This window comes from Myripristis murdjan, chromosome 14, assembly GCF_902150065.1.
Source record: "Myripristis murdjan chromosome 14, fMyrMur1.1, whole genome shotgun sequence".
Lineage (NCBI taxonomy): Eukaryota > Metazoa > Chordata > Actinopteri > Holocentriformes > Holocentridae > Myripristis > Myripristis murdjan.
In genome coordinates, this window is record NC_043993.1 from 20,140,986 (window position 1) to 20,159,284 (window position 18,299).

The 18,299-nt window shown below is 42.7% G+C and overlaps 1 protein-coding gene across 2 annotated transcripts; it reads left to right on the forward strand.

Moving 5' to 3' along the window:
* Positions 1 to 572: 572 nt before the first annotated feature.
* Positions 573 to 9,132, forward strand: ca4a (carbonic anhydrase IV a). Of its 2 annotated transcripts, none has more exons than XM_030068554.1 (8): positions 573 to 705; positions 5,274 to 5,318; positions 5,430 to 5,594; positions 5,689 to 5,834; positions 6,326 to 6,418; positions 6,529 to 6,595; positions 6,679 to 6,842; positions 7,145 to 9,132. In XM_030068554.1, exons 1-8 carry the CDS (start codon positions 573 to 575, stop codon positions 7,322 to 7,324), a joined length of 993 nt encoding a protein of 330 aa, XP_029924414.1. In that variant the 3' UTR covers positions 7,325 to 9,132. The 2 variants fall into 2 exon arrangements, with proteins under 2 accessions (XP_029924414.1, XP_029924415.1); XM_030068555.1 differs by having other exon boundaries at positions 606 to 702.
* Positions 9,133 to 18,299: the final 9,167 nt, after the last annotated feature.

The window sequence follows — 18,299 nt, forward strand, 5'->3', positions numbered from 1 at the left end:
TGTGCACTTTTTTAATGTGTGTGTGTGTGTGTGTGTGTGTGTGTGTGTGTGTGTGTGTGTGTGTGTGTGTGTTCCACTAGACTGGGACAGGATAGCAGGTGAATGGTCTGTGATTAAGACTACAGGGGGTCAGATGAAGTCAGTCCAACAACAATGCCTTCATTTAAAGAAAGAATGGGAAATCCCTTTGGGACCCTATCAGATGCCAGTCATTTGCCACACTTTATCCAGCCATACCGACATTCACAGCTACCTGTGGATGTGGGGAAAAAAAAAAAATATATCACACCGATGATTAACCTAATCTAATCTCCTCTCCCATCACCAAGGTTTCACGTCTTTTAAATCTCCTTCAAATACTGATTAGGTGTTTATCCAGCAGCGCATCCATGACAAGAATGATTAAATTATTATAATGAGGTGTTCCACATCAAGAGCCAAATTGATAGGCCCTCATTTGAGGTCTTATCAAGTGGAGATGTTTGGTAGAGGTGGTAATGCCCGAAGGGGAGGGGCCACTGTTTCTTTCCTGTCTAGTATGGTGATAGATAAGTACAAGACCCCCTGCAAGAATGCGATCACATTGGCAAAAATCAAGTCATTGTGTTGCCCTCCCTCGGTCGAGTCAGAGACGCTCCAAAATGCAGCATCTAATTCTACCCATTATCCTGGCATCCGTCTGGACAATCTGCACAGGAGCAGGTGGTGAGTCTCTTTTCATTATTACTTATTCTTAGAGGTAAATATGCAAAATAAGTTTTGTGATTTTTTTCCCATTATTACTGATTTTATATTATTTGTATTGCCAGTGTTCAGGTTCTAAAGGTTAATTGAATGATGAGGTATTCATCCTCTGTCACTGTCGATATACTCTTGAGTTGTTTTTGTTTGTTAAAATGTGTACGTGTACATAAAATGTGTACGTGTACATAAGGGTATCTAATTTTTCCAATCAAAATCAGTGAGGGGAGATTATATAATTGTACATCGTGGATTTTTGATCATCAAGTGGGTTATCGGGTCTTAGTAAGCATGCAATTGATTATTATGAAGTTATTTTACAACAACAGCAGCAGTAGCAAAAGAAATCCTTTCAGAAGAAGGTTGTTGTCAATGAATAAATGAACAAATAAACAAGCCGTTCAAGAAAAAAAAATAGTTGATGAAATAGATTTTTACCAGTTTCTTCAGCCGTGCCAGTCACTCCGTTCAGATCATCCAACACAAAGTTGGTTACTGTTAATCCTAGTGATCAAAAACAGCCTGTAATTTAAAAATAGAGATACAAAAAGAGTGTAGAAAGGAACAGCAAATCAGTGATGCTGTTATTTTGCGAAGGTATGAGCCACACAAGTGGCTCCTTCGATTAAATCAACGCTCCCCTCGTACCAAAACAGCACCAAAACGCCTGCGTAATGCTCCCCATACACACCTGCCTTGTCCACCACACTGATTTGGCAACGACCATTATTCCCTCCCTATTGGCGATGAACATCCTCAGCTCTCACTGCCACCTCCGAGCTCCCTGTTCAAGGACATAACATGACGCAGGGATTCTGTGTCAACAAAACTAAAGCGCCAGAGCCGTGCCAAATGACAACAAAAACAAAGCAACCGAGCAGCGATCTGGCCGGGGTGTCCCTACCCCTCTGCCTCGGTTAGGACACGGTGCTCCGTTACAGAGCAGAGCCCCAGCCATTCCCTCACATACACCTGTTCCCGATGCACATAGATGCAACTGAGCCAATGACAGAGATTTGCGTCCTTGTTGCCGCAGAGAGACGCATCCAGCCTTCATTATCAAAGGAGCCGGCTGCTGCAAATGTCTAAAAACTGTCAGTGGTTTAATTCAGGGGCGCCACTTTAATTGAAAACCCACGCATGTTCAGCAAAGTGACCGCTTCTAATTGCATTTGCCACCAAAACTTCCAAACCCGCTCGTATCAATCTGATAAGATATGCAATAAGGAGACGCTATTTTTAACACGAGACCAAGTGGATCAGTGCTCAAATACTAGCTGTTGGTCGCCAAGAAGTGTTAATTGTCCCCTTTGGTGTGTATACATCCTTTCCTAAATGATTATTCTTTTGGTCTCCATTATTTCCAAAAGGGGAAAGACAGGAAAAATTAGAGAATTGCCTTAGACTGTGTTATAAGCACTAAAGGGGTAATTTGCAACTCAGGGAGCAAAAGACCAATAAAGTTGACAAAGACAAATGGTCGACATGTGCTGACAACCCTCTGGAATGAGCTGAGTGTCACATGAACCACCGGCAGAGGAAATTAGATAGTCCGTCGTGATTTGGGCTGATTGCGCACATATTTATTCGATATTTGGTGCTCATGCCACTACCAATTAGAGCACCGATCCTAGGCAAGATTGCGCACTGCATCAGCGTCTGCAAAAAAAAAAAAAAAAAAAAAAAAAAAAAAAGCTCTCTAATATCCCCTATAATAATTCCCCCCGGGCTTAGAATATGTGCTATTCAGTCGTGACTTTGCCGCACTTTGTTGTATTTTTTAATATCCAAATGTATCATATATCATTTGCTTCATATTTATATAGGGACATAGTTGCGCTGTAGGATATTATCTGCACAGCAGCTTTATAAAATATAAGATAGATGTTTTTTCATAAGGTTTGGTGTACCAGCACTGGGAACACTGTAGGCTTTCCGAATAAAACACACTCCATTTCTCCAGACAATATGCATGACAGCAAATGAAGCTGTATGGATTGTTGGGTTGTGTATTTGTGTGATAGCGCCACACAGTGCGCTCTTTGACTCAGTGTCGAGGAGGAGCGTCTTACACTTGGCCATATGGACCCCTGCAGGACTAGTTTATACATTTGTTGCGCGTTGTTATAGTTGACAGCATTATTTTGACTTACCGTGGAAATATAGGGCTCCCAGACCTTTTCATACAAAGGACCCGAGACTAAAGACCAAAGTGGCTGAATGGATGAAAGGTTTGTCCCACAGACCTCCGCGCGGGAAGGTATTTTTGTCTGCTCACGGTAGGTGGGGAGGTAACAGTGAAAAGAGTGAGACTCTGATCAGTATAGTAACTCTTTGCTCCCTTGCCGTCTTAACTGTCAGTGAACGACTAACGACTCCTCACTACCTCACATGTTTGCTGTCGACTAATTGGCCTCTCACACTGATCAGCCAACCTCAAACTGAGTGACGGAGCCTGGATTGATGTGGTAAATCCTCGAGCGTGCAGTTTGGCGCGGGGAGCGGAGCTGCACTATAGCGCACATGTCGTGACAGCGTGCTAACGCTTGGCAAGCGAATATTTTCAAGCCCTTTCTTCTTTTGAATTGTTTTATGTGAAACGCTGTCTAAATCGCCGAGACTTCAGTCAGTTTATGTCTGGCGCGGAGCTGTGAGGCTGCACGGCGCGCACAACACAATGACATAAAAGATCCGTCTCTCTTTGTTTCTCATGACTCAGTATATCCTACTCGCACCGCGTTTCACTCCGCAGCAAACGTGGCCTATTTATTTTTCTTACATTGCCTTTTGTTTCTTCTTGACAGTTTCCTCCGACTTTGCTCTCTTGGCTGTGCTCTCAGGCCCATTGAAACCCATTCATTGTTCAGTGTTTTAATTTACTCTGCGCCGCACGAGAGATCAAAGCGAAGCGCCGATTGGTCGGACCAGGGAAACTGTGCGCACAGAAAGCTGATTGGCTGCGATAAAACAAACTACTGAGTGGCCGTAAACACAGAAAACAGGAAAGGGCAATGGCACGTTCCATGCTCAAAAAATGAGCCGAAAACTGGTCAAAATTTGGCTGAGATGGAAACTGATCAAACGAAGCAAATGGTGTCGTTTAGTGGGAGCAATATTGTGAGGCAGGGCGTCAGATGACTGAACCCACAGACACGGCACAGTCCCTGCATCTGTTCTCAAACTGTTACCGTTTACTTACTGTGATAAATTATTACATGGGGGCAATCAAATTATTTTTCACCTGTGATATGATTTCACAGCAGATTTCTTGTGATTCATCTTCACTCGCTATTATAATGGTTAATTTGTTGATTATTTAAATAAACAAACAAACACATAAACAAATAAATCTGCCTGTAAATAAGAGGTCTGAATTATGTCGCACAAAGCTTTAACACCATTGTCTTCCACGACAGCATTCTTTAATTATTGACAGTAAGTAAGTGGAGATTTCTGTGTTATAACTTAGAGATTTATTTCTATGTTGCATGTAAACACAGGTGTGCAAATACAATTCATGCTGTATGTACGAAGCTTTATTGGGAACCCCCCACCCCCCCCACCCCCCGCCCCTTCATGAGAACTTTTCATTTATTGGGAACAATATAATAAATGATGGCACCACTGAATACAATCTAAGCCCACCCTGATTGTGTGACCCCTGCTGAGTTTATTTTCAATACCCACTATCATGCCAGTGCAGGAGGAAATGGCTTACCAACATGGCAAAGAAACCGAGCATTAACACCCAATTCACCAGACTTCCTTCACAAACACCGGGGGAGGCCCTTCACGTCCTCATACAAGTCTAATAACAGAGAGGCAAGACACTCCCTGTATATTTTCAATGGCATGTGTGTTTTTTCATAAATATTTGATTTGTGAGATAGCTGTAGAAATTTGTCTCCAAGTATGGGGTGGAAACATGCAAACCCATTGTGAAATATTAATAAACCCTTCATACAAACATGTGTGAATGTGACCATGCTGATGCAAAAGATTAGGCTGGTATTTACTCTGATAGCGCGGAAAGATAAAGCACAAACTGCAACTTGTGTGTCTTTGTGCCCCTAAACAATAGGAAGACAATTCCGGTGTATTAGAGTATTTGTATAGCCGGGAATAACATCTGACTTAAACCAATATGTGAACAATTCACTGTTTGCAGGAAGAAAAAATAAACCAACTATTGATAAAAAGTCCGGATTAGATGGATACAAATGAAATGTAGTTGGACATGTGCCAAAATATACGTTGAGCAAGAGACATCCTTCCTGTTCCAAATATAGACTGCAGCTTATTGATGTCACTAAGAGGTTAACAATGCCTCGAGCTGATTGATAAGTGGCATTAAGTGTGTGTGTGTGTGTGTGTGTGTGTGTGTGTGTGTAGCTGTGTGTAGCTGTGTGTAGCTGTGTGTAGCTGTGTGTTCTGCATCTCTGCACAGAGATACAGGTTGAGTGGCTAATTTGCAGGGAATCTTTTAAATCCAAATACCAACATATTCCTTGATATTGTTCCCTGTGTTTCAGATTGGTGCTACCAGTCCCAGTTCACCTGTGATCACAAGTGCAACGGTGAGCTCATCGAATGTAATAATTTTGCAATATGAAGTAAAAAACAAAACAAAACAAAACAAGGACTAACTTTAGTCCAGGATGTTAATACCTCCAGTTTTCTTGTTTTAGCACCAGAGAAGTGGGACCATGCCAATGGTGCATGTGCAGGAAGAGCCCAATCGCCAATCAACATCATCACCAGAAAGACTCGGAGGGACGAGCGTCTGACTCCTTTCCAGTTCAGCAACTACCAGCACGCTTTCAAAAGCACAATAGAGAACAACGGCCACTCCGGTACTCTTACATTTACAATAAAAAAAAATCTACAGCCATCAACTCTTTGAGACTGTTGAGCAGTCTCTTCATGTTTTGTTTCTGTCCACTCCAGTTCAGGTCCCAGTGACCCATCTGGCCACCATCTCGGGCGGAGACCTGACTACAGAATACAAGGCTGTGCAGTTCCACCTGCACTGGGGCAAGAATGGTGGACCAGGCTCCGAACACACCATTGACGGGGAGCAATTCCCAATGGAGGTAGCTTAAAATATACAGCTCAACCTGTGTAACCTGGTCAAATATTACTATAAAAAAGAGAGAGAGAGAGTAGTGATTATTGAAAGTTCAATCTGTTGTCTTGAAACCATCCAGTCACATGAAGGCAGTTGGGTCAACACACAGGAGCCACTTGTATTACCTTTTGTTGTACCTATCAGCAATCATTTTGTACCCTGCTGCAGCTGAAACATCACATTTCTATCTTTTATGGCAATGAACATTATCTGTAATAGGAAAAATATGGCAACTATCAACTTTGAATTTCATTACATTTTATGGTTATACCTCTGCTGCTGCTGTTAGAGCATGAAATCGCCTCGGCAAATATTGCAATGGCCATAAAGGGTTGATAAAATTGTGCTGTTGTGCCTGGTCTCATTTATAGCATGGGTGCAACAGCTATTATGAGAAAGATGGCCTTAGTAATTGTGATTGAATCAGTAATATTTTGTATTGGCTGTCTCTTACAGCTGCACATTGTTCACATGAAAGAAAGGTACACCAATCTGTCGGTGGCACTATCAGACCCATACGGAGTTGCAGTCCTTGGGTTTTTCTACGAGGTAAATATTTCTATTTTTCTGCCCACCAGAATTCTGTCTTTGGATATAAAATTATGCAGTGGAACTGACTTCAATGTGAAATTATAACATGCAATGCTCTCCATTTGCAGGAGTCCAAAAGCACTAACAAGAAGTATGAGCCTATCATCAACGCCCTGCGAAGCGTCAGGACCCCAAGTAAGTGATGCAGCGACAAATGTTCAGTAGAACCAGTGACAAAAGTGGTTGCATGTCTGAATGTTTCCTCCCTGTGCCTTCAGAGGGAAGCACTTCTCTGCCTGCCATCTCCTTGGGGCAGCTGATCCCAGCCCCGCAGAATCTGACCAACTACTACCGCTACAAGGGCTCCCTCACCACCCCAGGCTGCACCGAGTCTGTGGTTTGGACGGTGTTTGAGAACACCATTCCTCTAAGCAGAGAACAGGTCAGGATACAGCACCATATGTTTTCAAAGAATATCACTGAATTTTGGTTTGCAAAAGGCCATTTTGTCCATGAACATGCCACTTTCATGCCATTTTCTGTTTTCTTGGTAGCAAAGGTACATTTTCTAGTTTCAGATTAAACCGATATCTATTATATAAAGGTTATTTTGATGCTCAGTTCAAAGTCAGTCAAATCACAAACATTGATTTGACACCATGGATTATAATTTCAGCCCTCAAGTTCATCCGACTCTTTCTGAAAGCTAGAGACTAAAGTTGCATTTGCCTTCCATTCCTCCAGCTGCGGGCATTTTCTGAACTCCAGTTCCAGGATGGCAAGCAGATGGTTGACACCTTCAGGCCGGTGCAGCCCCTGAATGGACGGCTGGTGTACAGGTCGGGAGGCGCTGCGGTCTTGGCCAGTGCTGCCCTCCTTGTGATGTCTGTGGCCATGGCCTTGGGACTGTCCCAGCCCAACTAGAGGACGGCATCCCATGCTGCACTGCAACATCCATGAACACAAGAAGTTCTACACTACTCTTTAAACTGAACCCTGGTTTGTAAACATGTCCATCGCATGGTTGCTACAATAACTGACGACACAGTAGTGCAGACGTGATCGACCCAGAGATCCTCCCTCCCTTATGACACAAATGACAAAGGCGTTCGCTGAATGCCTTATGAAAGATGCCATAAGGCTTGGATCAGCATTCATGCATGTGTAGTGAAGCTGTTATGTAGGTCTTCCTCCAGCATTATGAATGTGCCATAAAGCAGGTTCAAGTGTTGCCAAGCACTCATAGTTACAACACATCAGACTCAACACCAGTTCTGTCTGCTGTGCCCTAACCCGTCACAGCATCAGCCAATAAATACCAGCACACACTTATATAGCACCACACAGGGCCACATACACACTTTAGACCTCATCCACCTTTGTCCAATGTCAGGTAAATTTAGTCTCTGGTAGTGACAACATCAGCGTGCAGCACCATGATAAGGTTTCCGTTTGGAGTGCCGATGTCAGCCCTGTGACCCGGCATGTGCTGTGTTGCTCTGTATGGGACATGTGAATGGCATGGAGCTATTAATAGTAGAACTGAGTCATAAAAAATACACTTTTTGAAGCCAGAGGTCAAAGGAGTCAGCACTTTGGCTTTTCTTTTCCATCAGGTGAACATTCACGGCCACTTGGTCAGCAGTTAGTTTAGGAAAGGGTGGGGGGTGAGGTTGGTAGGATGAGGTCTTGCCTTTTCTCCAGGCGGATCCTGTCAGTTCAGGGAGCATCAGAAAAACCATGATGAACAACTTTACATGCTGTTCTGAGCACGAGGCGGCAGTTTCCCTGCTTCCACAGACAGAGTCTACGATGATGACGATGCAGAGATGGGTTGTGGAGTTTTGTTTTGTTTTGTTTTGTTTTGTTTTTTGCTGTAGCTCCTCTCCCTCCTGATCTGATAGTAGTGACAGGTGGATTTTAGGGGGTGAGGGTGGGGTCTGCAGTGTGGGGAGACAGAATAGGACACAGCAACACTAATCATCATAATCATCAATGAGCAGAAAAAATATAAATTTTATGATTTCATGCATCTCAAATGGTAAAGTTGCATGGATGAGCATGTCCCGTGTCTTGATGTTCCAGACTTTAAGAAGTTAACACGGACCGAAGCTGTACAAAAAACAAAACCGTGCTTGCCAACTGTGTTCACACACCTCAGTTACTCCATGATCGTTTTCCCATTTTGACCTGTGAAGTTCTCCGAGCTTATCTGGAGAGCATGTGACTTGTGTTCATGGCTTGTATTACAGGGTCTCGGATGCACTGAATGTTATCTACTGTGAATTACACCCGATTGAGTTCTCATCCATTTATTCAGAGGACTTGTTATGTATTCTGTAAGTCAGAGATCTGTGCAATTCTCTTGTAAGAAAGTCAAGATTTATTGTGACAATTGAACAAGGAATATGTCTATTTTCCATTGTATCATAATGCATCAAGTTATATTTCCATGCTGGTGTCATTTGTACACATGTATTTATGTACTGAATGTGTAATTGATATGGGGATGCACAGTCAATGTTATTTATGTATTTCAAAGTTTATATAGTGCTGAGTAAATAAGGGAGCAAATCCATATAAGAATCAAGTTGTTTATGACCAATCGACTTTACTCATCATATATAAAATGTATGAGATTGTCTGATTCATTTGGTTGTAATGGTTGAAAGTGTGATATGGAGAATGTGTTACAAATGAATAATAAACTATTGACATGCCTTTTTATATGACAGTCGTTCTCTCTTGCATTTCCACAAACTCTGAGGACTCGATGACAAAAGCACAACATTGAGCATTTGTGTTTCTTATTTGAACTGCTGACCAAAACAAGTATGTAGCCTCAACAGCAGCCATATCCCCACATCCTTGCACTCTGAAAGGTGATATCAGAATACACTCTGTTGGCTCTGTTGTTTGTCTGCTAGCTCAGACAGACAGGCAGGCTTCTCAGTTTCCTGTCCGATTCCCCATCAGTCTGTCAGGAGAGTCTGAGAAAGCTTGAGGATCTCAACCCCTTAATCCATTTCTAATTGCCTTGTTCTTGATGTTAGAGGCCAATTTTGGCCCTGAGTTAGCTCACACACACACACACGCAAACACACTACTGCATTATACATAGTGCATCAAAGATAAAGCATACAAGAGGAGCGACACAAATACACTTGGATCCATGAGGCCAGAGGCTCAATATACACTTTGTTTCTTTCTGGCCGTTTCTAAGACTGATTGCAGGTGGGGTTTTTTTTTTTTTTTTTTTTTAAACTTGCCCCTCAATCCCCCCTCCCTCTTTTCCTTTCTTTCTCATCATTAAGGAATCAAAAGGCTTATTGTGACGGACAAGCTTAGGGAGACAGCACCCTCTCAGAGAGACAAGGATGAAGGGGGTAGCAAGAGAGAGAGGGCGAGCAGAGACAAAAGAGTGAATGAAAGCCTCCCGTTCATTCCACTGAGCAGGCTTCTATTGCTTTTTAATGCATCTTCAATTAAGGGTCGACTTCAGAAGGGGGTTGGCCTTAATATCTGGCGGTGGTACCTTGGTCTCCCAGTTCAGGTGCTTGTCAATGGGACGGCACCCAAACAACCCCACCAACCACCAAAGCTCCCCTCAAATGCCCTGAGTCTCTGGGGACCCCGGGACAAAGAGCACCATTCTCCCAGGAAGAAACCAGAGGCATCCTCAACACACACACACACACAAACACGACACACACATGGCAGCCGATCAGATAGCCTGTCACAGAGAAAGGTCACTGGGGTAGTCTTTGTCCAGCATCAAGAGCAAAACAAACAGTGTCACCTTTACTGCTTTCCTCAGTGATGCCCCCGCTTTTTATATCCTCATCTGTGCATACACGAGCTACAAATAAATCCTGCACAGGCTTCTGGTCTACGCTGCTATATGGGCATCCCCTCACCATGCTGTCATCACCCCATAGCTCAAGGAAAATCTGTGACACAATAAACTTTCTTCTAATCCAATTGATGCACCTGCTAACCTAGTTATTGTGCAGTATGGTGTGAGGGATATAGCTGGCAGTGGCGTCTGCCAAGTATGGCAGTCATGATGTAACGTTAGCCAGCGGTGGAAAAAAATAACCCTTCTCTTTCCAGGTAGGAGCTGCTTGCCGGCAACAACAGCACTCACTGCACTTGTTTTTGCAGGGATAAGGATCAGGAGGAAGCAATCGAAAAGGGCGAAACATTCATTTCCTCTTAAATTAAACTCTGCAGAGATAGGATATGAGCAGAATGCCGCTTTGTCCCTCGAAGGTTTGCGCACAATGCCTTTCATTCTGCTTGGTTTGCAGGCGAATTACACTATAGAATATAGCCTACCCAGGGACCATTAACTGTTAATATCTTTTTAGCCGGCTACTTATGGCAGCGGCCAGACATTGTTACAACTATTAACATGCATTTCCCATCAGTGGGGATGAAACCCTGTCACTTATACACAACGGTTTGACATCAGTTTACATCCAGAGCCGTGATAAACGATGAGAGAGAATGTGCTGCAACTTAAAAATCTTTTGATCTCACATAGGTTGTTCATGAGAAGGGCAGTGAGTAAATCACTGCGTCTAAATATCTCCCAGCCACCCTTGATTCTCACTTGTTGAGGAGGTCAAAGGTCATCGTGGTCAAAGGTATGGTGACAGCACTGTAGCCGGCTGCCGTCTCTTTATCTGAGCAGCCTTGTTTCCATCCTGAGCTGAAACAGTCGAATCAGCGAAGGTGTCGCGATCACGCTTTGATCTTGTGAGGCGCTCGCAGAGCTGATTAAATCAACTCCTGCTCTTGGTGTCGATCCCGTGTAAGCGGAGTCAGTAAAGCAGGCAGACCTGGCTTGGAGGCCAGACTACCAGAGTCAGCTAAAGCGATAGGTTAACCACCTTAATCCCTTTTAGGAGCAGCAGCTTTAGGAAAGTGATCTGGATTAGTCTGGCCTACTGTAGATACGAGCTCATGGCGGGACAATAGAGGTGGAAGGACAGATTTGGAAGGGGACTAGTTCAAGAGTTCACAGTCGATGGGAGTTCGATGGGACTAATCAATAATTGTAAGCATGGATATCGCTCTGTCTTTGAAACTTGAACTTGACTTGAACTTGATAAATGTGCTTCACAAACCTGCTTCACAGAAACTGAACTGAAGGTAAAGCTGGTCATGGTATATGCAGTGGTGACTGCAGATTTTACATGTTTTTGACACTGCCTGAACAGTTTGGTGTCCCCAGTTAAACTGTGCTCTCAGGTTGCAGGGGAGTTTCATGCTCAGATGGACTGGACAATCCTACAGCATAAACATAAGAAGTGGTCCTTTCATGTTCATCATGTTTGATCATGAACATGGCCTGTGTGTGTGCGTGTGTGTGTTGTTGGGCAGGGTTGGGTTCACTGGGTGCCTAAAAGTCTGAGGGTGTGTGTGTTCTGCTGAGAAGGGAACAGTAAGTTTTACTCTACTTTTCCAACATGTTCTTCCTGTAACGTGTGATTCAGAGAATTCACAAGATTACGCATAAGCTGCAGATAAGTGGTGACATTTTGCTCGGCTATACCAAATATTTGTTTCAGACAGGTAAACTTTACCAAGAGGAAATTCATGTACTATAGGCCAAGTCAGGTAAAAACAAACTGTGAAATTCTTGAATGTCTCTCCACGGGGAACGCCAGGAAAAAAAGGGAAAAAAGCAGGTACAAAGTTAACAGTGAAGACAATATCATGGCACTTTTGTTGTGAAAGTGAGGCTCCACCATGACCTGAGTACACACTTGGACTGAGGTGGGGTAGATCAACAGGAAGAACAGGCCCAGGCAGGGGTGAAAGATGGTCCCATCGAGCAGAAACAAAGGTACCCTAACACTGACAAAGAGCAGAAGTCAAACATGGTTACAATTTGTCCTATTTTTGACAACAATGGTATTTGACTGCATTGTTCTGGAGGTACAGGCAATGCAGGGTTGAGTGGGGGTCTTGTGAAAAGAAGAAAATTGACATGAAGACCTTGCATTCCAACTCAGGCAGTTTTAGCACAGATTTCCTGCAGAGGCGCTGAGAAATTGTGGACAGATCCTTCATTGGTCACCAATGTCCATTCTCCTCACAACATCTTTATGGAAAAGTTTGGGAAAGGTATTCCAAAAGTTAAATAGGTAATTAATGATATCACATTTCTCGCAAATGTGTCATAGGCCACCACAATCCGGTCTGGATGAGGGCGGCAGGCCCTCACACATCCTGTTCCAAGACCTGTATTAGCAATAGTTGCCAATTGAATTCCCATTTGGGGAGTGGTGGGCCACAGTCTGACGTCTGCTGTTGTGATTGTTGCTGTTTTTTTAGGTGAGTGGGGCAGTAGAGCAGGTAGACGTGCAACACACACAGCAGCAAAGGCAGAGGATTCAAATCCATGGAGTTGTGAGGATGTGGCTGTACACATTTTCTATTATCTCCCTGCCTGGGACTGTAAATACCTGCTGCTACACGCCCATCCACAAACTAATGTTGCTAATATTTTGTTCTGGCTGGCAGAAATACCTTGTTGTACCGGACAGCATGAGGAAGAAGGAAGGGACATTTCCATTTAGATCGGCTAAATTGAATCATGAGTCATTTTGACCCGTCACAATGACAATGAAATTGTGCTGCTAATACATCACCACAGTAAACATTCTCTCCAACCCCACCCAGCCCAAACCAACACTTCCTTCTCACACCACCACCACCCTCCCCACAGCCCTCCCTAATGTCCTACTGCCGCAAGGCCCTGTTTTTTTTTGTTTTGTTTTGTTTTGTTTTTTAAATACAAATAGCCACACAATGACAACAACGAAAACAAAGGCTAATGGGAACGTAAGCAGCCGTGTCTTGGTCCACCTTCAAACAACTTTTTTTTTTCTCCACAAAGACGAAGAAAAATCAGAGTTTATTCTTTTCCAGCAGTAATATTTAGATTTTTGAAGGAAGAAGTCGCTGCCAGCCACCAAAAAAAAATCTCTGGGAAAATGAGCTTTTGCAGACAGCTGGACAACTGGAGGATGAGAGCACAGGAGAGAGAGGAGGAAAATGTCCTTGCAAGAGGCCAACAGCACTTTGTTCACTTGTTAACATAAACATGTTGGTATTCACTTATAACCTCCATTCTTCTTACATGCTGGCTTCCTAAAACTTCTTTGCACATCTAGACAAGAATGAAAACATTCCTTAAATCATTACTTTTAGTTATTTATCACTGCACAACAGCTTATCGGTCCATGTGTCAATGTGGTATAAACCAAATGATAAGATACAGTGTGTCACATGCTGAACCTTAATCAGCATGTCAAGCCTGTGGGATAAATCACTCTGTATGGCTATAAAATTTAAATCAATCAATCAATAAATAATTAAATAAATAAATAAAATGAATAAGATAAATGCTGCTAAAACCTGTGCTCTGGTGTGGACCGTTTTCACTGCTCCTATAATAATACCAAATACATCTGATCTGCTTAGCACAGTCCCATTGGATATAGAATGTAATATACAATATATGTGGAGTTTCCATATATGGCATAAACTGTATGCCATATCAAACACCCATGTATGAAATGTATTTGACTTTGGCACCTTTTCATGTATGGCTATCATATATTACAAATGCATGTGTCCTCCCCACTGTTTTCATACATGCACATATATACAGTTACATTAAGTTACTATTTGTAAATTTGCACTGATATTGTGAGCTCAGACCTGCATGTCTGGTCACATTTCTCTCCGTGTTTCACTCCTGTCCATAAATTTGATGATATGAATTTGATGTGTATGAATGCCCATCTACACTTTTGGAAAGATTTCGGTTTATCTGCGTAGCTGACCATGTAAACATAATGCCCCCTTGACCATATGAAGCTGGATTAACAAAAGTGCCGTTATGAAAGAATGTGAAATTATGAAGTTACCCAAGAGGACTCTTACAAACTGTCCAAACATGATGTTAACCTGCAAAAAAACGGACATCTGGCAGAACATCCCAAGATTTTCCTTATTCATAGCATTTGCAACCAGAAAACAATTGGCACACCTAAACATCTGCTGACCCATAAACCTGACAATAGTGGACATAGTGATAATGCAACCGAGAGCCAATGGCAGGTCTTTATTAGCATGACGCAGATGCTGTACATTTATCTTCTATATGCTCTTTGTGTACTCCTATCTATGTCCGACGCCTATCTGCTCCAATGACCCAATTTCTCAGCGCCCCATATCCACCTACAAACACACACACACACACACACACACTCACTCACACACACAAACACACACATACACATAACACATAAACATACACATACATACGTCCCTTGCCAAGTTTCATTCTTGCCCTTTGTTATTCACATAGCCCTCTTAAATCTATAAGGAGGTATTTAGTAAACTGTTAATAACTGATAAAATGTATTGATGGTGAGTGAGTTGTTCGTGTTAAATATCAGGCCATGCAATTCAAAACATGTTTCCCTTGTAAAATCTGACGATGGTGCCTGAAAATATTGAAGGTATTTCAGGTTTTCATGTTAAGGCTCATAGGCTTCTGCTTTCCTCGAACATGGGGCATTTTTTTCTTAATAACGTATGAGTACAATTATATGAAAGTCATAGTGAGTCGAATCCTGGTGAGTCATGACTTCTGCGAATGAGGAACAATAAGTTTGCTCAACCTTGATAAGATCTGAGCTAATCACAGATACAATAATATAATGTAGCTTAACACAAGGGATTATTCCACTGCGCTTAAAAAATCATAAAGTTAAGCATATCTCCTCCTCTCCTTTACTGTAAAGGAATGGGAATATGAGACGGCATGACGTTGCATTTGAGACTGAGAGAGATTAATCAAAGGAACTGTGTAATGCAATATTGACACAATAACATTGTTGGAGTGAATCATCACAGCCTTAAATAAGCCTAAAACGCAGTGACAGAAATGTTTAAACAAGAAATTGTGTCACTTCACTTGAATTTTGAAATCAGTAAGAATACGTGACAGGAACGTAACTCAAGTAAAATCATATTTGAGTCAAGACTTGGTGCCCACACCAAAATGATTGCATTGCAAAAAAAAAAAAAAAAAAAAAAAAATCAGAGTACAAGTAAACAGCAGTCATTTTTACATAAAGTAGCAGGGTTAACACCACTGTTACTGATGACCTTAATTAATTCTGCTCCTTTTCATCATATCAGAGCCTTTCCAATGAGCAGTGATGCTTGATGAGATGAGTACACTGTTATGTAGATGCGTAGATCTCCTCCATATTTAAATTGCTTTTTGGCTGACAGCTGGGTAAAAATAGTATGCTCTGTATACCTGTGTAAACGCTCCACTACAGCACAGCCAGTTAGTCAGCAGGAACAACATGAGGGCCGGGGCTCAGTTATGGCACGCTCCCCTCGTATGACAAAAACCTCGTGAACCATTCCATAAATACAACGAGGACATGAATGCAACATTACTTAATAATCATTAGCAACACCTGTTATTCATGTTAAATTGGCTGCTATATGGAAGAGCAATTTGTTGCTGTCCACATCTGCTAGTTGACAAGGTTATGCTGTCTTTCTTTCTGCCTGAGGGTATTCTTTAATGCGGCAGAGGCCTAAACATTATTTAGTCAATATAATCTTCCATGTTGACTTGAGATATTGCTGAAGCAGCAGTGCAGCCTGAGCCTCTGTGATGACAAGTATGCCACAGGTCAGTGGGGCAGTCCCCTCCCTTCTCTCTAGCAAAGTCCTCTGACCTTTCCTGAAGCTGGTGCAATGTCTTTTATATATTGTTACACTTCACCACCTCTCCCACCGGAGCTATGGTGGATCAGTGGCTCAGATGAGGCTGCGCCAAAACCACAAACTGGGGCCAGCGAGACAAACCCTCACCACCCACATGTCTTCACCAAGAGGAAGGGACAGAGGAAACATTAAAAACTTACCTCTCTTTCGTTTCCTGTCAGTGGGCTTTCAGCAAGTCTTCATTAGTGTTCTGATGAGGCAGGTTTAGCTTCCGTCCCATTAAAAGCATGGATGCACAGACACATTGGTTTCACAGCTGATTGAGGTTCAAGGGGAGAGGGGGAGTCGGTGGTGCCATTGCGCTGCGGTCCAAAGGTGCAGATCATATTAAACTTCTTCAATTTTGAGCTGAATTAGACAAGCACTCCAGTTTCAAAAGGAATGCATCGGCAGGATTTGCAGGGTAGCATTACTGAGCGTGTCTGTGGCCAGGTCAATCAGCCTCTCATACACACACACTCACACACACACCTTCAACCACCCACAGTCACTAATACTCAAGCGCTACATCTATATGCAAGCAAATCACCATAGTGTGCACATGCACATGGGTAAGTGCAGATGTAAAAATAATTGCAGAGGTTGTGTGGGATTTAAATAGAGACGGACTGCCATGGCATGCTGTACAGTGTTTACAAGATGTCAATGTGATACTGTTATGGTAACTTTTCAAGTGGTATTATCATCACATATCAATCCCAAACACCAGCCAGCCTGCCCAGCTGCCTCTTGGCAGAGGGGTCCGGTGCTGTGCGGTTTCGGGATGCTCAGATCCTCTCATATGTCTGCTTTAAGTTCATTCAGCCTTTTTCCTGCTGGCCCGAAGAGAACAGGGGGGGCTTCTCTTTCCCTGGTTTATGCTGACTTTGTGCTGATTTAGAATGGGGTGAGGACAACTTTTCAAAGGATTCTGCGGGTGGCTGGGCAACAGGGTGAGAGCAACCTGGGGTGAAACGCCTCTCTCTGTTTTATTTCATCAGCTCTGTGCTCCCTCCTCCTCCCCCCTGCAAACCTCTTTGTTTGTTTGCCTGCGTGATCAGCTGCAAGTTGGTGTCCTCATGCTGACCTGAATAATGTTGGGCAGATGACAACTTTTGTCAACATCAGATAGTTGCACACATGATAAAAGGGGGATTTCTCTGATCACACAAACCCAATGAGACACCTAACCTTGAAGCATAATTTACTGGGTTAAAATGCTGTATGATATATATCTACAGCAAAAACAACTGTTGGCAAAACAGCAGCATCGCAGGATACGCGCTCAGATAAGAGAGAAACTCTGCTGCTGCTGTTACTTTCCTTCCTAACCGACCAGGATCACTTTGCATTTTGTGTCTTTAATCTTATACAGTTTATAAAGTAAAAAGGGGTGAAGAGAGGCTCTTTTTTATATCATGACTTATTCAGGTTGAGGGCCTCTCTAAAGGGACACTCTGGACCATTCAGCTGAGAAAAGTGGAGCCCCCCTGCACTTTTAGTCTGTTTATACATACAAACATGAATGTGTGGATGGATGCGCAGGGAAGCATGTGCATACAGAGGCGCAGACCAGAATACAAACAGCCAAATACATGTAAAATTCATAAACAATTTTTCATTCAATTTTTTAGTTAAACCCAAAAGCCTTGGAAAAAAACCCGCAGAGGATGCTAATTTCAGTCTACAATTTTAGGAGAGACCAAGCTAATTAACTTTCTACTTAGGATTCGATTTTGCAGCTTATTCTATAAATTGATTTTCACAATTAGCCACAGTGATTGAAAATGATAATTAGCTGCCACATTAATCTATGGCTATATAATACCACATATCCTTCACCCATACCCAAGTAATTGTGATTTGTTCTTAATCTGTCATTAACCCCTAACCCCAATCATAACCCCTAATCGTACATTTTCACATACCAAGTTTTCACATGCTGTATGTTTCTCACACAAGCAATGTCGGCATTTGTTAAACCATGTTTGGGTTCTGCTGGCCCTGAATCGTCTCCCAGATGAGTGGCTCTCAAAACATCGGCTCCCTGGATTATTAATATTTATCGTTCACGCTTCCTGCCTTG

Bases quoted from the DNA above. Each gene is read 5' to 3' on its own strand.
- ca4a (XM_030068554.1), top strand. From the start codon at position 573: ATGCGATCACATTGGCAAAAATCAAGTCATTGTGTTGCCCTCCCTCGG. The intron at 5,595-5,688 runs GTACTCTTACAT...TGTCCACTCCAG, and splicing joins AGAGAACAACGGCCACTCCG to TTCAGGTCCCAGTGACCCAT. The intron at 5,835-6,325 runs GTAGCTTAAAAT...TGTCTCTTACAG, and splicing joins GGGAGCAATTCCCAATGGAG to CTGCACATTGTTCACATGAA.